Raw genomic sequence first — 24619 nt, 5'->3', positions numbered from 1 at the left:
CATCCTCAACAACTTTTCTTACAGCTGCTCCCACATTCTTTAGACCAAGGGTGTAGCCATGGGCACCAACATGGGCCCCAGTCATGCCTGCCTTTTCATTGGCTATGCAGAGCAACCAATGTTCCACATCTACACACGCAACATTCCCCAACTCAATCTCTGCGACATTATAACGACTGAATTGGTGCTGCTTCCTGCACCAACTCAGAGCTCGTCAATTTCAACAACTTCACTACCAATTTCCACCCTGCCCTCAAATTCACTTGGTCCGTCTCTGACACATTTCTCCCATTCTTTTTATTTCTCTATCTCCATCTCAAGAAGCAGATTATACACTGACATCTTCTACAAACCCACTGACCTCCATAGTTATCTTGACTACACCTCTTCCCTACCTGTACACTTGCAAGGATGACATTCCTTTCTTTTAGTTCCTCCACCACATCTGTTCTTACGAAGAGGCTTTCCATTGTAGGACTAATTGAATAGCCTTTAATTTTTCCAGAAAATGAGTTTTGACCTCCACTACTATGCATGAGAAGAGCCTTCATTGAGATCTCTTCTATTTCTCATGTCTGTCCTAACACCATCCATCTCATCAAACAGAAGAGATGCAAAAAGGATAATTCTCTTTTCCCCTCTCCACCACCACACAACAGTTGTCTCCAGACGAAGTAGAAAAATCAATGTTGATGAAGGCAGCACACAGTAACTAAATTTGCCTGGGGTTTAGATTTGACAATAGACAATAGACAATAGGTGCAGAAGTAGACCATTCCACCTTTCAAGCCTGCACCGCCATTCTGAGATCATGGCTGATCATCTACTATCAATACCCGGTTCCTGCCTTGTCCCCATATCCCTTGATTCCCCTATCCATAAGATACCTATCTAGCTCCTTCTTGAAAGCATCCAGAGAATTGGCCTCCACTGCCTTCCGAGGCAGTGCATTCCAGACCCCCACAACTCTCTGGGAGAAGAAGTTTTTCCTTAACTCTGTCCTAAATGACCTACACCTTATTCTCAAACCATGCCCTCTGGTACTGGACTCTCCCAGCATCTGGAACATATTTCCTGCCTCTATCTTGTCCAATCCCTTAATAATTTTATATGTTGCAATCAGATCCCCTCTCAATCTCCTTAATTCCAACGTGTACAAGCCCAGTCTCTCTAACCTCTCTGCATAAGACAGTCCGGACATCCCAGGAATTAACCTCGTGAATCTACGCTGCACTTCCTCTACAGCCAGGATGTCCTTCCTTAACCCTGGAGACCAAAACTGTACACAATACTCCAGGTGTGGTCTCACCAGGGCCCTGTACAAATGCAAAAGGATTTCCTTGCTCTTGTACTCAATTCCCTTTGTAATAAAGGCCAACATTCCATTAGCCTTCTTCACTGCCTGCTGCACTTGCTCATTCACCTTCAGTGACTGATGAACAAGGACTCCTAGATCTCTTTGTATTTCTCCCTTACCTAACTCTACACCATTCAGGTAATAATCTGCCTTCCTGTTCTTACTCCCAAAGTGGATAACCTCACACTTATTCACATTAAACGTCATCTGCCAAGTATCTGCCCACTCACCCAGCCTATCCAAGTCACCCTGAACTCTCCTAACATTCTCATCACACGTCACACTGCCACCCAGCTTAGTATCATCAGCAAACTTGCTGATGTTATTCTCAATGCCTTCATCTAAATCGTTGATGTAAATCGTAAACAGCTGTGGTCCCAATACCGAGTCCTGTGGCACCCCACTAGTCACCACCTGCCATTCCGAGAAACACCCATTCACCGCTACCCTTTGCTTTCTATCTGCCAACCAGTTTTCTATCCATGTCAATATCTTCCCCCCAATGCCATGAGCTCTGATTTTACCCACCAATCTCCTATGTGGGACCTTATCAAATGCCTTCTGAAAATCGAGGTACACTACATCCACTGAATCTCCCTTGTCTAACTTCCTGGTTACATCCTCAAAAAACTCCAATAGATTAGTCAAGCATGATTTGCCCTTGGTAAATCCATGCTGGCTTGGCCCAATCCTATCACTGCTATCTAGATATGCCACTATTTCATCTTTAATAATGGACTCTAGCATCTTTCCCACTACTGATGTTAGGCTGACAGGACGATAGTTCTCTGTTTTCTCCCTCCCTCCTTTCTTAAAAAGTGGGATAACATTAGCCATTCTCCAATCCTCAGGAACTGATCCTGAATCTAAGGAACATTGGAAAATGATTACCAATGCATCCGCAATTTCCAGAGCCACCTCCTTTAGCACCCTAGGATGCAGACCATCTGGACCTGGGGATTTGTCAGCCTTCAGTCCCATCAGTCTACTCATCATCGTTTCCTTCCTAATGTCAATCTGTTTCATTTCCTCTGTTACCCTATGTCCTTGGCCCATCCATACATCTGGGAGATTGCTTGTGTCTTCCCTAGTGAAGAGAGATCTAAAGTATTTATTAAATTCTTCTGCCATTTCTCTGTTTCCCATAACAGTTTCACCCAATTCATTCTTCAAGGGCCCAACATTGTTCTTTACTATCTTCTTTCTCTTCACATACCTAAAAAAGCTTTTGCTATCTTCCTTTATATTCCTGGCTAGCTTGCGTTTGTACCTCATTTTTTCTCCCCATATTGCCTTTTTAGTTAAGTTCTGTTGTTCCTTAAAAATTTCCCAATCATCTGTCCTCCCACTCATCTTAGCTCTGTCATACTTCCTTTTTTTTAATGCTATGCAATCTCTGACTTCCTTTGTCAACCACTGTGGCCCCTTTCCCCCCTTTGAATCCTTCCTTCTCTGGGGGATGAACTGATTTTGCACCTTGTGCATTATTCCTCAGAATACCTGCCATTGCTGTTCCACTGTCTTTTCTGCTAGGATATCAATCCAGTTAACTTTGGCCAGCTCCTCCCTCATGGCTCCATAGTCTCCTTTATTCAACTGCAACACTGACACCTCCGATCTGCCCTTATCCTTCTCAAACTGCAGATAAAAACTTATATTATGGTCACTACCTCCTAATGGCTCTTTTACTTCAAGATCGCTTATCAAATCCTGTTCATTACACAACACTAAATCCAGAATAGCCTTGTCACTGGTCAGCTCTCGTACAAGCTGTTCCAAGAATGCATCCCGTAGGCACTCTACAAACTCCCTATCCTGGGGTCCAGCACCAACCTGATTCTCCCAGTTCGCCTGCATGTTGAAATCCCCCATAACTACTACGACATTACCTTTACCACATGCCAATGTTAACTCCCTATTCAACTTGCACCCAATTTCCATGCTACTGTTTGGTGGCCTGTAGACAACACCCATTTGGGTCTTTTTGCCCTTACTGTTCCTCAGTTCTATCCATACTTCTCCTGATCCTATGCACGCAAAGCCGCAGGGCCAGTCAACATACTTGCTCAGGTGCAGAGGGATTGTGCGGCTCAGCTAAAAGAACATCTTTAACAATCGTGAGTGGTGTCACAGCAATATCCTTGCACTCAACATCAGTAAGACCAAGCAATTGTTTGTGGACTTTAGGAAGGGAAAGTCGAGGAAGCACACATCAGTCCTCATTGAGGAATCAGAAGTGGAAAGGGTGAGCAGTTTCAAGTTGCTGGGTGTCAACATCTCTGAGGATCTATCCTGGGCCCAACATGTTGATGCAGCTATATTTCATCAGGAGTTTGAGGAGGTTTGATGTGTCACCAAAGACACTCACAAATTTCCACAGATGTATCATGGAGAGCATTCTAACCGGTTGTGTCACCATCTGGTATGGAGGGTATGCACAGAATCAGAAAGAGCTGCACAAGTTGTAAACTCAGCCAGCTCCATCATGGGCACTAGCCTCCCAGCATCCAGGACACTTTCAATGGGTGATGCCTCAAAAAGGTGGCATCCGTCAGTAAGAACCCCCCTCACCAGGACACCCCTTCTTCACTGCTTCTATCAAAGAGGAGGAACAGGAGCCCGAAGACAACTTCAGGAACAGCTTCTTCCTCTCCACCATCAGATTTCTGAATGGACAAACACTACTTCAGTAATTTTCCTCTCTTTTTGCACTATTCACTTAATTTAATTTTTAATGTACCTCTTATTGCAATTTTTAGTTTTCATTATGTATTACAGTGTACTGCTGCCACAAAATAACAAATGTCATGACATCCGCCAGTGATACTAAAGCTGATTCTGATTCAGAGGATAGCAAAAACCCTCCCCCCTATTTGAGTCATTTACCAGGGGTGCTGCAGACAAAGTGCTTGAAACATTGTTGAGGATCCCCATCACCCATCCCACAGTCTCTTTCACCCACTACTGTTAGGATGGAGGTACAGGGTAACAGCTTCTTCCCTCGGGCTGTGAGATTGATGAATTCCCTGCCACCACTGAGGTCTCATCACTAGGACGGTGTGCTGTTTACTGCTTACCTGTGCTGCACACTTCACATGCATTTTGAATAATATTTTTTTTTTACCTATTGTGGTAAGATTTTGTTTTACGTGCTGTGTGTGATATACGTATCGTGGGTGCACTGTAGTCCGGAGGAATGTTCACATGTACACACAGTAACATCCATCTCATTAAAAACTACAGTGGACTATTCTGGGGGAGTCGCACAGACATCGGGGGGCAACTGTCAGAATTTGTGGTGTTCTGTTGTACGGTTCATAATCTGGCCATTAAAAGAGGCAGCCCTTGCTTCCAGCTCTGTGGAAAAGCCCTGAAAGCGTGGGGCAGGACCACGGTAGATGTCAGGATGTCATTAGAACTACCACACTCACTGTTCTAATCCACAAATATCACTATCAATAATTATTCATTTACATTTTAATTTGAAACGGTAGGAAAATCAGTCAATGGAAATACTGAATAGCAGCACAATGGTTCGAACTGTTGTCTCATGGTTCAGAAGCTCAGTTTGAGTTCTGATCACTGGTCTGGCTTATGTGGAGTTTGTACCTTCTCCCTTGTTCAAATGGATGCTCAGGTTCAAGTTAGTAGGGTAACTGGTGGTCACTGTAAATTATTCCTGGTGTGTAAATCTTGGTGGAAGATGATGACAGATTTTTGGGAATGTGGGGAAGAATAAAAACAGCTTAGAGTTGGATTAGTATTAAAAAAAAATGGCTGTCAGCTGAAGAGTAAGTTTCTGTGTTGTAGTCTCTGTGACTAAATTTAGTTTGCTTGAGATGAACAGATAAGTTTGGGTCTCTGGTTTCAAAAGGCCTAGATGGAGTGGGTAGGTGACAGGGTGGAGACACATCTCTACCAAAGGAGGTGTGAGGCACACCTTCCCTCCGCTAGCTTGCTGGTTACCCCTGGGTAAGGTGTAGCACCTGCTCGGCCCTCCAATTGGGGTCACATGAAACCATGGGAGCAGCTGGTGCATTTCACAAGTCCGGGATATACGATGACTGACACCAGGCAGACCATCACTGAAGAGTATTGATAATGGCTGAAGTCACCTGTCTTGTAAAGACATTGCCCAGAAGGCAACGACAAACCACTTCTGTAGAAAAATTTGCTAAGAGCAATCATGGTCAAAGACCATGATAGTGATGATGATGAAATAGAGAGGATGTGGGAGTCTAGGACCAGAGGGCACAGCCTCAGAAGAGAAGGATATCCCTTTAGAGCAGAGATGAGGAGGGTATTTTTTGCCAGAGGGTGGTGAATCTGTGAAATTCATTGCAGCAGGTGTCTATGGAGGCAGAAACATTTGGTATATTTAAAAGAGGTTGATAGGTTCTTGATTTATAAGGACATCAAAAGGTTATGGGGAGAAGGAAGGAGAATAGGGTTGGGAGGGAAAATATATTAGCCATAACTGAATGGCACAGAAGACTGAATGGGTCAAATGGCCCAATTCTACTCCTATGACTTATAATCTTAAAAGATTTCTACAGTGAATATATACACACAAAATACTGGAGGAACTTAGCAGGTCAGATAGCATCAATGGAAAAGAGTAAACAGTTGACATTTTGGATGCAAATTTTTCTTCCACTCAAGAGTGGTGGATGCCTGGGATATGCTGCCTGGTATGGTGGTAGAGGCAAATACATTAGAGGATTTTAAGAGATGTTAGGATAAGCACATGGACGTATGGAAGATGGAGGGATATGGAGATGTGTAGGTAGGTGGCATTAGTGTTTGGGTGTTTTTGAATTGCTTTTTAGATGGTTCGGTACAACATTGTAGGCTGAATGGTCTGTTCCTGAGCTGTACTGTTCTATGTCTATGAGTTCAGTTGGGAAAATGACTGAGAGCAAAGATGACAATTTTTATTATCTTAGAATTTATTTGAAATATTTAAGTGTTTTAGTAATCTTTAATAACTCTTGACACTTTATGAAAGCCAGAAACAATTAAAAATTGACAAATCTGGCCAAGCCAAATGGTGATTTAACTAACCATAGCTTTGCCACCAACCATAGAATCTTCACCATTATTTAAACTCCAGCTGTGATGTTGTCTGCCAATGATCACCTTCAACAGGGGCAATTTTAAACACAGCAATTACAAATACTGTATTTGAAGAGATCCAAGAGTTCAAGGCATCATAAAGATCAGAAAAATGGCAATCACACAGTGAAAAAAGTTTGTTTTCCAAAGTAATTCACTCAAAAATTCCAACTGCTTTGAAAACACTCGCTGCAATAACAATAAAACTAACAGGCAGAGCTGGGGAATTCCAGAATTCCTAGAATCTCACCAGACAAGTGCCAAATTTCTTCTTTCTGTGCCAAAGCAGAACTTGCAAGTTTGATGATGTCAGTACAATGTCTGATGCCACCATTTCCTTTACTTTTTTGAAAGTTATCTCACACTACTTCGTCCACTGCCATTTCTTCCCAATCTGTAATAATGAGTTCCGGGGTGGATCACGGTAGCCAGGTTTGGCAGGAACCTGGTATAGCAGTTAACAAATCCTAAAAAGTACTGCAACTGTGACACATCCCCCGGCCTTGGGGCATCCAGCACTGCTTGAATTTTCTCAGTACACTTGTGTAAGACTTGTGCGTCAATCGTATCACCACAGTAAGGTTTAAAGAATTCACATTTGTCACAGCATGCTCTGAGTCCATGATCTTCTAATCAATTGAACACTGTCTTGAGGTTTTGGAGACATTCCTTATCGTCCTTACCAGTAACAATGATGTCATCCAGGCAGCACTGAGTGCCTGGGCAGCCTTGCAGCACCTGCTCCATGGCTTTCTGCCAGAGTGCAGGCACAGATGCTACTCCAAAAATAAGCCTATTATAGTGATAAAGATTTGAGAGTGTTTATGGTGAGAAGCACTTCAGACTTTTCTTCCATCTCCACTTGCAAGTGGGCCTCAGCTAAGTGCACTTTACTGAAGTGTTTTCCTCCAAAATGTTTTGCAAAGGTATCCTATTTCCTGGACAGAGGGTATTGATCTACTTTCAGTACTGGGTTGATGGTAACTTTATATCACCGCAGATCCTAACAGACCCATTCCTCTTGGCTACTGTGACCACCGGCATTGCCCTAGGGTTCTACTCAACCTTGGAGAGAATCCCTTCAGCTTCCATGCGATCTAGCTCACTGGCTACTTTATCATGATGGTATAAAGAACAGGATGGGCTTTGTAAAACTTGGGTGTTGCATTTTCATTTAAGTCTGTTTTACTCTTGATATGATTGAGTTTTCCAATGTCATCCTTGAATACTGTTGTAATCTTCCTTAATTCACTTTTATCTGGCTTCACTGCAGGTGATGTAGCATGCAAATTGTGGGTGGATCTCCAATCAACTGTAGTTGCCTCAGGCAATCATGGCCCTCCTGTTTTTAAACCATATACAAACCCAACGTGGCTTGTTGGTTGTTGGTATTTCACTGTTATGAACATCTTTTGCACAGGAGTTTTTTCCCTCCAATGCAAGTTCTTAGTTGGATATCTGCAGGCTTCAGGTTAATACCCTTGAAATACTACTCAAACTCATTTTGTGGAATGACTGAAACAGTGTCTAATTTCATTTTAAGTAATATGCCGATCACCTCTGGCATAAGCCATATTGCTGGTCTATTGTTAATTTTCACACTGCTAATCTCAAGTCTATGCAGTCCTGTGTCACTCTCATCACTACCAGATTTTTCATCAACATAATGCAGATTAATGCCTTTTTGAAACTGCAACTTGAACTTTCATCTTTTTCTCTTCCCTGTGCAGTCCATTTATTTTAGTCTGCCCAACATGCAACCTACTTTGGTGTATTTTCTGCAAGTTTCACCTTTAAATTGGCATTTGTTTAGTGTACATGAGCCCCTGCCACAATGGTAACAACTTGTTATGCCAGATCTATTTCCATTTAGATGTTACAATTTTGTTCACGCTCACTTTCATTCCTGACTGCAACTCAATTGCTTCTCTGTCAGCTGTTTCCATTGGAACAGTGATTTCTGCTGCTCTTTTAAATGCAGGTTGTGCTTCAGTTAAGGAGACATTTTTGTACGCTTTCTTGTAAGATTCCACAAACTAAACAATCTTATTGTGTCATTAACCCCATACAGAACTGACAATGCTCAGATAATCTCTCAAATTCAACCACGTACACTGAAATCGACTCCCCTTCCTTTTCACTCAATTTATGAAACCTAAAGCGTTCTGCAATTAACAACGGCTTTGGTGCTACATGTTCCTGACTTACTTTCACAATAGCAACAAAGTTCACTTCCGATGGTTTTGTTGGAGCAGTCAAATTTCAAGGCAAACTACATGCCTTTAAACCCAATGCACTTAGCAAAATTGGCAATCACCTTTCATTGGCTATTTCATTTGCTTTAGAATACTGTTCCAGTAGTTCAGTACATATGAGCCAATTACCCATTGTGTAATCACACTCACCAATCTTTCTGATGTAGCCAGCCATTTCTGATTCTTTTTTGTGTGATTATCATCCAGTACCCACTCTTTATGAACCCTGAATTCTTCTGTTTAAGGCCTTTTTTTTTAAAAAAAAGAACTCCATTTCCGCATGTGTTTCCTTCCAAATCAACCGTTCCTCACAGCTTTATTTTTTAAAATTTTGAACGTCTCGCTCCACTTTAATAGGTGAGCAGCCATCTCAGGTTCATTTTAAAATACCTGGTCACCAATGTCATTTGTAACTTCAAAGCATTACTTAATTCAAAGGAAGACACGAGAGCCCGAATGCAGGTGCAACTTTGACTCTAAGTGAAGTGTACACGTATCACATGCTAGTGTGATGTATGTAAATCACGTACTTATACTTGTAACCCAAAATGCATTATGTAAAAGAATAAGAATGCTTAATCAAACAGTATAAATTTGTAAGAGCAACCCCCTCACAGGGGTTCGTACACAGACTTGCTTGTTAGCTAACTCTGCTAGCAGCATCATAACTCAATGGTGAGAAGGGCTCCTTTCATAAGAAATACATGTCTAGGGTCAGTGAGATTTGGGGTTCAACTGAACAGAAACGTCGGGATGTTCTCAATTTAAGCAAATGCTGTATAAATACTGTCCATACAAAGTTATCAGTAGCCTAGAAATGACTGATCCTACACCCGCATAAAATTATAAAGAAAGCATATTTATCAATGTTCAACTTTATCACACAGCTGAGAAAGAAAAAGAAATGTAATGGGCCCATTACGGTTAAACCAGTCTAAGTATGCACATAAACGTTGGAGCTCATTTCTGTAGTTTCTGGTGTTTTGCTTTATTCATGGCACTGAATTCTCATCACCAACCACAGGTAGAACTTCCCTTCTTAGAATCTTCTGGCTCACAATTCTCTCCTTGCAATCGGATCTCCCCTTCAGATGGGCTCCTCCAGACATCTGCCTGGGTGGTCTTCTCTCTGCACCTCCCACCAAAAGACCCCAAACCAGACTACTGTACTTCAGAAAACTCTTCCCCCCCACCCCCCAGCTCTCCAGAGCTTTCTCTTGCATCCCACAATCCTGATTGGCTGACACAACTTTCCTAAGTTGGACAACATGGCTCCTCATCTTCAGCTGAAGCCAAAGCACTCTTTTCAGCAGGACACATCGCTTTTACAGAAAACTGCTGAAATAAAACCCCTCACAGCATAGCAGTAGATATCTTAACCAGGGCTATATACAAGAGTACTTAAATATTATTAAAATATCAAGTACACAACAGATGCTGTGGCACATCAGAATGGATACAAGAGCCAGAAGTTAACTTACATGTTGTACAAAGCGTGTTTAGTTAAATGTTCTTGTATTTAGTAATGTTTTCATTTTTAATCAGGTTTAAACATTTTTAAATTGTTGGACTGATATTTAATTGCTTTTAAATGTTTTTGAAGGCAGTTTTTGACATGTTTGCAGCTGCCTAAGGTTGAACTTCCAGTGATTTCAACCTCCTCCCTCTTCTCTCCTTTTCTATTTCCCATTCTGGCTCTCCTCTTACCCATCTATTCTCCTCACTTGCCCATCACCTCATCCCCTTACTCCACTCCCCTCTACAGTCAGATTCCTCCTCCTCCTCCTCACCTACCTTCACCCATCACCTACAAGAGAAAATCTGCAGATGCTGGAAATCCAAGCAACACACACAAAATGCTGGAGGAGCTCAGCAGGGCCAGGCAGTATCCATGGAAAAGATGATGTTTCAGTCTGAGACACTTCAGCAGGGTCAGTAGGAGTTCAGCAGTGAGTCCTGCTGAAGTGTCTCCGCCTGAAACATCATCTTTTCCATGGACACTGCCTGGCCCTGCTGAGCTCCCCCAGCATTTTGTGTGTGTTCCTTCACCTGTCACCTTTTAGCTTGAACTCCTTCCCCTTCCCCACCCTCTTATTGAGGCTTCTTCCCCCTTCCTTTGCAAGCCTGATGCAGGGTTTTGCCCAAAACATTGACTCTTTATTCCCCCTCCATATTTGGTGCCTGACCTACTGAGTTCCTCTAGCATCTTGAGCGTGTTACCCTGGATTTCCGGTCTCTGAAGAATCTCTTGTGTTTAAGCTAAGTTTAGCTGGTGGTCAAATCTTCCTCATCTGTTTCATTATTACACATCCTCATCTCCCACTAATATGCCAATGCTTAGCGCATCACCATTTTGTATTCAACGCCCGGATACCATAGGTCTGCTCACCACAAACAAGCATGTGGTGAGCACAGGACACTTAACACTGGCAGCAAGTCCTGGCCCATTGAACATTACTACAAGCATGTTTGTGGGAAATGTGTTCAGGTTGTTTAATGTCATTGCCTGTACACAAGTGTAAGGAGAACAAAATCATTGTTTCTCCGAATCTGGTGCAGCACACAAAAAATACAAAAGATAAACAAGAGAAAATTTGCAGATGCTGGAAATCCAAGCAATACACACAAAATGCTGGAGGAACTCAGCAGGTCAGGCAGCACCTGTGGAAAAGAGTACACAGTCAATGTTTCAGGCTGAGACTCTTCATCAGGACTGGAGAGAAAAAAAGACGAGGAGTCAGATTTAGAAGGTGGGGGAGGGGAGCAAGAAACACAAGGTGACCCATGAAACCAGGAAGGGGGAGAGGGTGAAGTAAAGAGCTGGTGTAGGGGCAGGTGTAGCACTTATACCACTTGCAAGTGGCAGATGGGACGGTGGGGGAGGGACAATTGGACAAAGGATTCACATAGGGAGGGATCCCTCTGGAAGGCAAAAAGCGGGAGGGGGAGGGAAAGGTGTACCTGGAGGTGGGTTCCAGTTATAGATGGTGAAAGTTACAGAGAATTATGTGCTGCATGTGGAGGCTGTGGGGTGGTAGGTGAGGACAAGAGGAACCCTATCCCTGGTAGGGTGGCGGGAGGATCGGATGAGTGTAGACGTGCACGAGATATGCATGAAGACATCTAAAGATAATGAACACAATAATAAAAAGCACATAAATATAAACACACACAAGATAGCTGATATACATAAACTGACTGTATGTCCGAAAAGTGTCTCTAGGATGAACACAAGTTGACAAATGGGAAATCGCAATGTAGTGGTAGAGGTAGTGGGTGGAGGTGTTGATCAGCCATATTGTTTGGGGAAAGTAACTGTTTCTGAACCTGGTAATCCTGTGTGGATGCTGTGTAGACCCCTTCCTGATGGCAGTGGAAGAAACAGTCAAGGAGCAATATGCGTGCAATCCTTCATGACAAAACTGGCCCTTTTCTGGCACCTTTTTGTATATACCACATGAATTGATGACATGAAGGTTGATGCCAATGTTACATTGGGCAGTTTTGACTACCTGTTGTAGAGCCTTTCTGTCTGCTGCAGTGCAGTTTCCACACGAACAGTGATGCAGCTAGTTAGGATGCTCCCTGCTATGCATCTATGGTACGACACGAGTACGAAGGTACAGAATCCTGCTCTTTTCAGAAAGGTGAGACATTAGTGAGCTTTCTTGACTGTGTGGGATGTGGTTTTGTGTGACATACACTCCCAGGACTGAACAAGTCTCCCAAAGATTTTATTGTAGCATAAACAATGAACTATTAACAAAAATAGGGAAGAAAACATCCATGACTTTTCAATTTCACTTCCAGTTGGGTTTTGAGATTACTGAAAAAGCTCTTACAGAATCTGCATCATTCGTATTTTTTCTTGCAACAAACTGATTTCATTTTCATTCTGAGATATAGTGCATTTACCATGTTGACAACCACAGAAACTTGACCAAGTTTGAAAATAAAATGGATTTGGTTCTTAAAAATGCATGTGATCAGCTTAAATACTTTTAGTTTTCCTTCTCCACCTAACAACTTGAGACCCTGGTAACTCAGTGAAGCTGTGAAATAATCCACCATGTGTTGATCAACAAATAAAATCTCAGTTTTATTGCTGGTTTTTACAGCAGGTCTCACATTAAAATTGCACATTACCACAGAATAAAAACAAAATAAATGTATTCACATGGCATCTTTGAGATGTTCAATATGCTTATAGCCATGGAACATAGAACAGTTTTGCAATACAGGATCAGCTACAAATAGCCGATGATTGTGTTGACAATGATCACATTCATGGTTACATTGACTGAGCAATACATATTGAGCCACAGAGCTGCGTAGAACTGAAACAAGCCCTTCAGCCCAACAAGCCTACTTCAACCATGATACCCATTTACACTAATCCCGTTTGCCCATAGTGGTGAACTACATATACCTGTCTGGACTGCTCCTGTGGCTCCTCCCACAGACCCCTGTATAAAGGCGATTGAGGCCTGAGCCCGGCCTCATTCTCCAGGATGTAGTGTTGTTCATTCTTCCAGTCAATAAAAGCCGATACCTCGCTTCCTACGTCTCAGAGTGAGTTATTGATGGTGCATCACCCATACTGGGTCATTACATCCATGGCCTCTCTGCCCATCATCCCATGACTCGCTGCCTACATCACATACTCCAGAACTCTGTTTGCTAAATCTTCACACTCCTGCACATACTTTCCAATCCTCACAAGGGAAAAATCAATCCGTTTCCCAGTTTCAACTCATGGTTCTAAAATGTTTTATTTTTAGAATCCACAGGATGTGATTTTGACTGAGTCAATGTATTCATGTTCTGTACCACCCACCTCGTTGACTAATAACTTGGTCATCACTCCTAATATTTTTCGGCTTAAGTTTTGCTTCCATTGTATTCATGCCCTGGAACAGTCAGAGACGTCTCCATGTTAAAGCTGCCATGTGGCTGCTACAGGCATTGCTGTTGCATTACAGAAGTGAACGGTCTAAATAACTGGCCTCAAAATTCTGGGCCAAGAAATGTGTCATTTGAAAAAAAATTTTTAAAAACGCTAGAAATCCAGAGTTACGCAAGGCTGACTTTGACGGCTTTTGTTTTAGATTAGCTTTATTTGTCACATGTGTATCAAAACACACTGTGAAAGGCGTTGTTTGTGTCTGAAAATGTGCTGGGGGCGACCCACGAGTGTTACCATGCTTCCAGCACCAACACAACATGCCTACAATTGATTAACCCTAAACATTTGCTTCTGGAATGTGGGAGTAAATCCATGCAGTCACAGGGAGAACGTACAAATTCCTTTCAGGCAGTGGCGGGAATTGAACCCAAGTCACTGGTGCTGTAAAAACCTTGTGCTAACTGGTACACAACTGTGGCTACCTTCCCGTGGATTTAGATGCATCCAGGAGGATTTTTTGAAACAATACATGCTTGGGCTGCAGGGGATGTTTACTTTGCTGATGACAGATAAATGTTTCTATACAGATATTCCAAACAGAGACATATGGATAAGATTATCATTTCTATATAGATATTCCAACCAGGGACATATGAATAGGGATATCGTTTCCATATAGATATTCCAACCTAATGCAAGGTACTGGACCTCGTACTGGGAAAGGAATCTCATCAGGTTATCAGATTTTCAGTGGGACAGCCTTTTGGGAATAGTGAAGATTATTCCACAAGTTTTCAGATAGCTCTAGATAAGATGGAATCTCAGAGGTGGGGTTTGGGGGCAAAGCACTAAATTTGGGGAGGGCTCAATTACAACAATATTGGACTAGAACTGGGGAGAGTAGATTGGATGCCAAGGTTATTCGGTTAATCCATGTCTGATGTGCGGGAATCATTTAAAGGCTAGCCAGCGTGAACCCAGGACCCAGAAGACAGAAAAGGACGGCAATGTTTAGGAATCCTGGACAATGATGAGAGACGTTGGAAATTGAGTCAAAAAGGAAAAGGGATCTAAAGGAAGCAGGAAAGAAACAAGAAATCATAAGAGTTAACAGTGACCTCAAAATGATGTTGCCAAGCAGGACCAAGGAAAATCGTACCACAACATTCAATGTGTATGATAAAAATAAGAGAGTATTGAGGAAAGGGTTGGACCAAAGGAGGGAGTTAATGCCTGGAACCAGAGCAAATGGTCCAGGTACAAAGCAAATCTTGTAAATTATAGGTTGGTGAGCCTTACATCGGCGTGTGGGAAGTCATTGGAGAAGATTCGTAGGATTAAGATTTACTCAGGTATACAAAAGCATAAATTTATAAGGATTGCCAGAGCTTCACGTGGAGAGGTTGTGTCTAATTAATCTAACTGACTATTTTTCAGGTGACAAAGCTGATTGAGGAAAATAAAGCAGTCCATGTTGTCTTCATGGTCTTCAGTGATCCAGAGAGTTATGGCACATAGTGACTTGGCAGATTGGATTCAAAACTGCCTTGGTCATAGACAACCAAGGCTAGTGGTGGTAGGATGTTACTCTGACTGAAGGTCTGTAAGCAATGGTGTTCTGCAAAAATCACCACTCAGGCCTCTTTTGTATCACTTGGATGAAAAATGTAGGTAAGTTGACTAGTGAGCTTGGAGACAACAGAAAAGTTAGTGGCTGTAGATAGTAAGGAAGGTTGTCAGTGGATATAGTCTGATATAGATCAATTGGAAATATAGGCAGAGAAAGAGCAGATTAATACAGATACATGCAATGTTTTTCACTTTAAGGAAGTCAAATGCAATAGTAATGTATGTAGTCAATGGTAGGACCCTATGAAGTATTGATGTACACAGAGGGATCTTAAAGTACAGGTCCATACTCCTTGAAAGTGGCAACGCAGTAGATAAAGTCAGTTTATGACATGCTTTTCTTCATTAGCTGGAGTACCAACCAAAAAAAATCAGGAAGTCTTGCTGCAGCTGTATAAAACTTCAGTTAAGCCGTACCTGGTCTACTGTGCACAGTTGCATTTGTCACATTACAGGACAGATAAGCAGACTTTGGTGAGGATGCAGACGAGGCTGGTGGAAACAGATACTGTAAGCAACATTAAAGAGGCATTTAGACAAGCAGAGGTAAGGAATAGAGGGATGTGTGCAGGTAAATGTGGGATTTAATTTGACGTTATGGTTGGCACAGGTATCATGAGCCATAGGGCCTGCTCCTGTGTTTTATTGTTCTATGAGACAGAGATTGTTATTTTACCCATCGGCAGAAGCTGATTGTTCAGAGTACGGAGTTCAGTGGGAATTGTTAATCTTATATACAGTACCTATAAAAATTATCTCCTCTCCCTACCCTCACCCCACCCAGAAATTTTCACGTTTGATTGTTTTACAACACTGAATCACAATAGATTTGTTTGGCTTTTTTGGCACTGAGAAAGGCTTTTCATGTCCAAGTGAAAACAGATCTCTGCAAAGTGATCTAAATTAATTACATATATAAGATGCAAAATAATTGATTGCATAAGTATTCATCTCCTTTAATATGACACACCAAATCATCACTGGGGCAGCCAACTGGTTTTAGAAGTCACATAATTAGTTAAATTAAGATCTGTTTTTAGAAACCCCTGTGCAGTCAATGTGTTTCAATTGATTGTAGTAAAAATATACCTGTATCTGGAAGGCTCGACTTGCTGATGAGCCAGTATCCTGGCAAAAACTACACCATGAAGGCAATTAACACTCCAAGCAATTTTGCAAAAAGGTTATTTAAAAGAACAAGTCAGGAGATGGATACAAGAAAATTTCCAAGTCACTGAATATCCCTTGGAGTACAGTTAAGTCAATCAACAAGAAATGGAAAGAATATGACACAGCTGTAAATCTGCCTAAAGCAGGCTGTCCACAAAAACTGAGTGACCGTGCAAGAAGGGGGACGAGTGAGGGAGGCCACTAAGAGACACCATGACAACTCTGGAAGAAGTATAAGCTTCAGTGGCTGAGATGGGAGAGACTGCGCATACAACAACTGTTTGCCCAGGTGCTTCACCAGTCGCAGTTTTATGGGAGAGAAGCAAAGAGAAAGCCACTGTTGAAAAAACTCACATGAAATCTCAGCTAGAGTTTGCCCGAGGCATGACAGAGACTCTGAAGTCAGCTGGAAAAAGGTTCTATGGTCTGACGAAACCAAAAAATTGAGCTTTTTACATCAGACTAAACACTATGTTTGACATAAGCCAAAGACCACCCTTTGTCAAAAACACACCCTCCCTACCATGAAGCATGGTGGTGGCTGCATCATCCATGCAGCAGGCCCTGGAAGGCTTGTGAAGGTAGACGGTAAAATGAACGCAGCTAAATACAGGGAATTCCTGATGCAGTCTTCAAGAGAACTGTGACTTGGGAGAAGACTGGTTTTCCAGCAAGACAATGACCCAAAGCATGAAGCCAAAGTTACACAGCAATTGCTTAAAAACAACCTAGTGGCAAAGTCAGAGTTCAGACCTCATTCCAATTGAGAATTTGTGGCTGGACTTGAAAAGGGCTGTTCACTCACAATCCCCATGCAATCTGACAGAGCTTAAGCAGCTTTGTAAAGAAGAATGGGGAAAAATTGCCGTGTCCAGATGTGCAAAGCTGATAGAGACCGATCCACACAGGCTCAAGGCTGTAATCACTGCCAAAGGTGCATCTACTAAATACTGACTTGATGGGGGTGAATACTTGTGCAAGCAATTATTTTGTGTTTTATATTTGTAATTAATTTGGATCACTTTGTAGAGATCTGTTTTCACTTTGACACAGAAGTCTTTTTCTGTTGATCAGTGTCAAACTGTTATTCAATGTTGTAGAACAACAAAACATGAAAACTTTCAGGGGTGGGGGGGGGGGTGAATACTTTTTATAGGCACTGTGGATCAATTTTCTACCCACTACTGAACCACCAATTGTCAAGGAAAAAAAATCCATAGTTAAATTGAGACACAAGGGACAATATAAACTTGAAAGAAAAATACATATTCATGATAATTGGAAAAGATCAAAAAATCTGGGGGATAATGCAAAATTATTAAATATTAAAAGAAACTTAATGTAGAATATAATTAAGAGAGAAATGGGATGACAGTCAAATTGACAGGATATGACTGTACTAAGGCAGCAAATATTTAAAATATTATTTGATGAGGTGGCTGATGGGTTAGAAAACCACTGACCTAGTTTTGGCACGGTTGAAAAATATTCACTGAAAATTGGGCAATTAGAACTATTAAATTATGTATTAATTGTAGATTGTGTGAATGAGCTAAAATGTAGCAAATTAAGTTTCAGTGCAAATAAATGTGAAGCCATTTGATTTAAACCCAAGAAAAAGTTTGTTACTTAGAACAGTACAGCACGGGAACAGGCCATTCAGCCCACAGTGTTGTGCTGAACCAGCTAAAAAGCAGTTCAAAAACCCCCAGACACTAATCCCTCCTACCTACACTATCTCCATATCCCTCCATCTTCCTGACATCCATGTGCCTATCCAAATGTCTCTTACAAGTCTCTAATGTATTTGCCTCTAGCACCATACCAAGCATCCATGACTCTCTGAATTTACCTCTAATATCCGTCTTGAACCTACTGCCTCTCACCTTCAATGCACACCCTCTGGTATTAGACATTTCAACCCTGGGAAACATACTCTCTGTCCACAATCTACGCCTCTCATAATCTTGTAAACCTCTATCAGGTCTCAACACAGCCTCTGGCACTCCCGAGAAAATAACCACATTGACCCAGCCTCTCATGCTAGCACATGCCCTCGAAACCAGGCAGCAGCCTGGTCAACTTCTTCTGCACCATCCGCAAAACCTCAACATCTTTCCATACATAAACCATATAATCAGATATAACAATTACAGCACGGAAATAGGCCACCTCAGCCCTTCCAGTCCGTGCTGAACGCTTACTCTCACCTAGTCCCACCGACCTGCACTCAGCCCATAAACCTCCATTCCCTTCCTGTCCACATACCTATATTCAGATAGTGGGGCAACCAGAACTGTACACAGTACTCCAGTGCGGCCTAATGGCGGGATGCTGGAAGGAGTAAAAGTCCCAAGGGACTTGGGTTTGACGAACATAACTCATTAAAATATGTACAAGTACAGAAAATAATCAGAAATGTTAATGGAATGTACCAGAGTTATACTAGAACTGTGAGGGTTAACTACAAGGACAGAAGACAAGAACTTCTGTATTTGCTGTAATTCAGTTAGTTAAGCAATGCCCATTTTATAAGTTAATTGGGATAACTTAATGTAAATGACAAAATAGGATATAATTACAGCAGAGTTAGCACAGTCCAGTCATCATTATATTTTCATTATGTACAAATAAATACAACCGCCTTCAAGAGTTGACCATTGAGGAAAAACAGGTCATGAAATTCGCTAAATGCTATTAACACCCAAAGTTAAGAAATATTTCCTATATGCCAGGCAACAACATGTACTTTTAAAAAAAAAGAAAAAAATGCTAATTTCCTACCTGATAGGATAGCAAACTGTTTATGTAGTTGCTCGATGATATCAACTGCAAGTAGGGGCCTTATTTCTTGTTGCATAATCTCATCTGTAGAGTAACAGAGTAATCCAGTGAGTCAAATTCAGTACTGAAACAAAGTTATATTGTTGAGTAATTGGAATACTCAGCACTATATCTGGTATGGAACCCAAGATGCTGCTTAGCTTTCAGTCACAAGATTCTCGCATTGCTCAAAAGTTTGGTTATGAAAGCTGTGGAATCTTCAGTTCATTCAACCTCATACAGTGAAGTTATTTTGGAATTAGGTCAGCTTTAGTAAATCAACTTTAGTTTTACCACTAATTCTACGATGAAAACAAACACCATCTTTTATTCTCAGTTAAATTGTAATTAACATTTGTTCTCCATACTATAAGAATTTGCTTTCTTCATTAGATCAGAATTTTTAAAATCCTGTATCTATTTTCCAATTTTCCATCTGTAGCCATTTTATCCCTGGCAGAAAAGCACTCTGAGTAACATTAAAAGTTAAGAGTACGGCTATGCCTTTTAAAATGTACATACAAATTAATATCCATCCATATATAATGACAAACACTACAATTATGGGTTCCTCACATGAATAATTCAACACAGTCCGACAAGTCACTACTGTTGTCTCAGTTCTTAATTCTAACTGTGCTGGAAATCAACATAATTACCCTGATGACTAGTTAGGACCAAGAGTATGATTATATGAAGAGCAGTACAAAGACTATACTGTGCTACCTTGTGATTTAAACTTCAGCAAAATTGAGATTCAAAGCAGCGAAGCGTGACAGCCACAGCAACTTGCTTTGTTCAGCGTCGCCAACAGAACGCAACATCACAAGGCACTTTACCACAAGTCATCCCAGGATGGATGGACCGAGGCAGATCGAGAGGCTAAGGAAGCCTAGGTGGTTGAAAGCAAGGCCTTAAAGAGAGATGATAAACTCAGGAGTGCACAACAAAACAGATGAACCAGTGCAGAGATCTTGAGGGACACTAATATGAGATGGGAGGAAGCTCATGGAGACGAGGAGAATTTTGACATGCGGCCGGTGCTCAAATATACAGCTAGCCCCACTTAAGTAAAGAAGCTGCAATAACTGCAAGAAGCAGCAGGCGCTGTAGGGAAAAGATGAGAGATAGGCCAGCACAACATTGGCAATGTTAGTTGTAGAATAACAGAGGGGTGGACCATAGGTTCTGCAGAAAATAAACCAACACTGTGACAGAGCTGGCCAATGTTACACAGGTGGGAATAAGCCCCCAGAAATACTTCAATAGATGGCAGCAGAACACTAGAACTGTTACAGAATTGTTGGACACCCATGACCCAGTGCATCCATGTTGGAAATGTCACTGTACAGGAACCCGCACCAGTGTTCAACGAGGCCTAGTGACTGACATTCTACCATGCCAGCCCTTTGCAAAATGTACAAACCAATAGAGTTTACACAGGCACACACAAAGTCCAGTCCTCCACAATCTCCCGTCCTTTCAGAGAGGAATCCTTTGGGGAGTGCAAAGAAGATATTAAAACAGAAACTGCTGGAAACACCGAGCAGTTTGGGAGAAATCTGAAGAGGGAGAAACAGAGGCAAGCAACACAGAACACAACAGAGTCAAATGATGGGCAAAACTGTCTTCAATTGGGAAGTCTGAGATACCGAGACTAGTAGAGGGTACAGAAACAATAGGAAGCATTAGGAAATGATTGGCTAAAGAACTGGCATGGAAGAAAGGAATCAGGAGTGGTCAGTGAATGATACGAGAAACCATGATAGGGAGAGAGATGGCAAGGGCAGGGCAATAACTAAGAATGAAAAAGTAACAAAAAAATTCTTAATTTCCAATAGATTGCTGCCTCAGATATATTACAGACACCTTTAAACCCTTTAACACCTCAGTGCAGCTCTTTAAAACTTGGTTAAGAATACCCCGTGCTCAGAGCAGACTATTACCAGGTCCCTCTCCTCTTTCATTCCCCAGTACTGATGCAGTTTCTCAACCTAAAATGTTGACTGGTTACTTCCCTCCATAGATGCTACCTGAACTGCTGAATTTCTCCACTATTTTGTGCATTACTTCAGATTTTCAGCATCTACAGTCTTTTTCTCAATTTTCATGCTTGACGTCTGCAGTGAAACTTCCCAACCAATCACAATTGACCTTTGACACTATCACTCACCAGCAGCCTTCATTACGATTGCAGAAATACACAAAGAGAATCTTAATTAAACATCCAGCACATACCAAATGTTTAATTGGACATGTGGTGTAGGAGCCATGTATCAATTTTCTGACTGTATTGTATTTTGTGTTGCATGTTTATTATGGGTAATTTGTCATGTGGGTTGGGGCGTAGAAGAAGAGAACAATATAGCTATGCATTCATGCTTTATCTTTAGTCAGTTTTAATCTGGTCAGAGCAGAGAGGTGGTCAGGGGAATGATATTTGTTATTGACCATTTAACACTAATGTTTAAAATCTAACACTCAAGTACATTTAAGTATGCTCAGCCTGCTTATTTTGTTGTTTGTAGTTATGTTAGTTTTATAGTTACAAGATTGTTTGTCTTTGCTGGTTTTTAAATAAAGGATTGAACATACTTTCTTCGACTTTGAACTTGGTTATTTGTGGAGTGTGACATACAGTGTAAAGTGCAACCCCCCCCCCCCCCCGTGCTTAGTGGTTTGGTTGTTTTAAAGTAAATGCTACATTTTGTCAACAGAATAGTTACACCAAACAAACACCATAGACGAAGGATTGCCTCGGACCTGTTGGCAAAATTGGAATCGCAATGCCAAGAGGCCGGAGCAGCTTGCAGCAAGTGATGATTGGTGCTGAGTATTTGTGGCTTGAACACAGTCTGGAGTGGTCAGCACTGCTCGGCCACTGGGAACCATTTGCTCAACGGTGTGTGGTTTGACCAAGAGTTTCTCACTTTGTTTTACTGAAGTGCTGAAATATCCCGATTGCCAACATTTGAATTGAACGCTGCTTGTTTGGTCTGGTGTAAGCGCCATGGATGCGTGGACAGCCTTGAATTGAAATATGGCTGGTGCTCCAAGCGAGTGGTGCAGCTAGAAAAGTAGCATGAGCGAATCCAAGTTTAGACTATTTTGGTAATAAGCAGGTTCAGAACCTTTGTTACTAACAGAGTTTCAGAAATTCTTAAGGTCTTACAAACATCTCAATAGAGGTATGTAAACACTTCAAGTAACCCTGCAGATTTGGTCTCTGGGGGGCTGAAGGTGAACGCTTTCCTTAAAAATAAGACAGGAGTGTCAGGAGCTCAGTATTTTCTTCAGCCTGAAAGAGGATGGCTTGTGAATCCTGATGGTTCTGGAGAACTTCTGCCAGACGATCCGGAAGTCTAGAGGATTTTTTTTAAAGAATGAAGAGGAGTTGGACGTGGTAACACACATAATCCATCATTTCTCTTATTGGACCTATTTGAAGACAGTAGTGGCCAGTTAAGAAACTGCTCTTTTTTTCTTAGTCATAAGAAGATGCAATTGAATTTCATTCTTGCTCAGTCTGACTTGGATGAAGGGTATTCTTTGGGGAGAGAGACTGAGAAGGTCAAAGTTCAGAATGGCTGAAATTGTCTCTCAGTGGAGACGCCTAGAAAGGCTGAAATGGACATCAGTGTTTTTGACAAGGAAAGAGATTTCCAGATGAATTAGGGATTGCAAAGGGGAGAAGGTGTAAAAAGGAATAATTATATTTTCAAGCTCAATCCAGTACTTGAAGATTGTGTCCTGCGAGTTGGTGGATGGCTTGTTAGGTCAGCTGTGCCTGAAGAGTCTAAACATCTGTAACACTAGCAAAGGGATAGCTACAGGAATGTCAGAAATAATCATGTTCAAAACGCAATTTCTTCCCAGGAGGTATCGCTGACTACACAGTGCCTAGAAACTCAAGTGTCATTCAAGTCTTTCCAGACAGAAGAGGATTTCTGCAGCACGTGTGCATCAAGAATAAGACCAGCTGTCCGGACAGGCCTACAACCAAGATCCGTCTTCTACAGGAGGCAGAGGTTTGTGGTGCTACAGCTCCACGAACTTCACAATTTTGACTTGACTTACTGACCGAACAGAGAGTGGTGGTAAAGATCACTCTATACTGGGCTGCGTGCTGGGAACCTCTGACCTAGATGACAACTGTGTTTGCTGGAAGAAAAAAAGAGGAGATTTGTATAAATGTTAATTCTATGTCTTCTATTTTTAGTAGCATGTACTTATAATTATTATTGTGCAATAATGAAAGGGCTGGGATATAGGAGCTACGTATCAATGTTCAGTCTGTCTATTGTATTTTGTGTTGTCCGTTTATTATGGGTAATTTGTCACCTGGGTTGGGGTGTGGTAGAAGTGGGGAGTATAATTACGTATTCATGCTTTGCATCTTGTGAACCTTAATGCTGCACTGAAATATTCACAATTTGCAGCATTTACTGAAGCTAGACCTTTGCCATCAGTTTGTCTATATGCAATCGCACTCATGATCTGAAACAAAATTGCTGTCAGTCTCAAACTTATATTTTTTAATTCCATTACAAAGTCAATGAAGCACCTATCCTGGGTGTGAAATAACACAAGCACTTGCACAACTACCCCAATGCACCTTGTAATATTTGGCATCACTGACTCTCAGAAACAAATGATCTATTGCCGGATGAGGCTAGACCTTTGGAACAGCCAGAATAAAAATTACTTAGTAAGATAAATACCCACGTCAGGATGTTGTTTATTGACTACAGCTCAGCATTTAACACATTATTGCTACAGTCTTGATTGAGGAGTTACAGAAACTGGGCCTCTGTACCTTCCTCTGCAACTGGATCCTCGACTTCCTAACCCAAAGACCACAAACTGTGCTGATTGGAAATAACATCTCCACCTCGTTGACAATCAACACTAGTGCACCTCAGGGATGTGTGCTTAGCCCACTGGTCTACTCTCTCCACACCCATGACTGTGTGGCTTGGCACAGCTCAACTGCCATCTATGAAATTGCTGATGATACAACCATTGTTGGCAGAATCTCAGATGGAGACAAAAGGGAACGCAGGAGCGAGATATACCAGCTAGTTAAGTGGTGTGTCAGCAACAACCTTCCACTCAACATCAGTAAGACCAAAAAGCCAATTATGGACTTCAGAAAGGATAAGATGAGGGAACTCACACCAGTCCTCAGAGGGATCAGAAATGGAGAGAGTGAGCAATTTCAAGTTCCTGAGTGTTAATATCTCTGAGGACCTAACCTGGTCCTGATATATCGACGCAGCTACAAAGAAGGTAAGACAGCAGCTATATTTCATTAGGAGTTTGAGGAGATTTGGTATGTCACCTAAAACACTCACAGATTTCTAC

At 41.7% G+C, this 24619-nt stretch overlaps 1 protein-coding gene across 5 annotated transcripts in view; it reads right to left on the bottom strand.

Moving 5' to 3' along the window:
* The window catches only part of mcf2l2 (MCF.2 cell line derived transforming sequence-like 2), a 331126-nt gene that overhangs the window by 229987 nt on the left and 76520 nt on the right, over positions 1-24619 (bottom strand). For 4 of the 5 annotated variants that reach the window (XM_073041227.1, XM_073041231.1, XM_073041230.1 and 1 more), the window contains exon 2: positions 19217-19300. The exons of the other annotated variant lie outside the window; for it this stretch is intronic. In XM_073041227.1, the coding sequence (XP_072897328.1) occupies positions 19217-19300 (84 nt within the window). The remainder of the gene's footprint in view (positions 1-19216; positions 19301-24619) is intronic. 5 annotated transcript variants of the gene reach the window in all.

Source organism: Hemitrygon akajei, chromosome 3 (genome assembly GCF_048418815.1).
Source record: "Hemitrygon akajei chromosome 3, sHemAka1.3, whole genome shotgun sequence".
Taxonomy (NCBI): Eukaryota; Metazoa; Chordata; class Chondrichthyes; order Myliobatiformes; family Dasyatidae; genus Hemitrygon; species Hemitrygon akajei.
The sequence above is the reverse complement of the archived record's forward strand: the minus strand, read 5'-3'. Positions and strand labels throughout refer to the sequence as shown.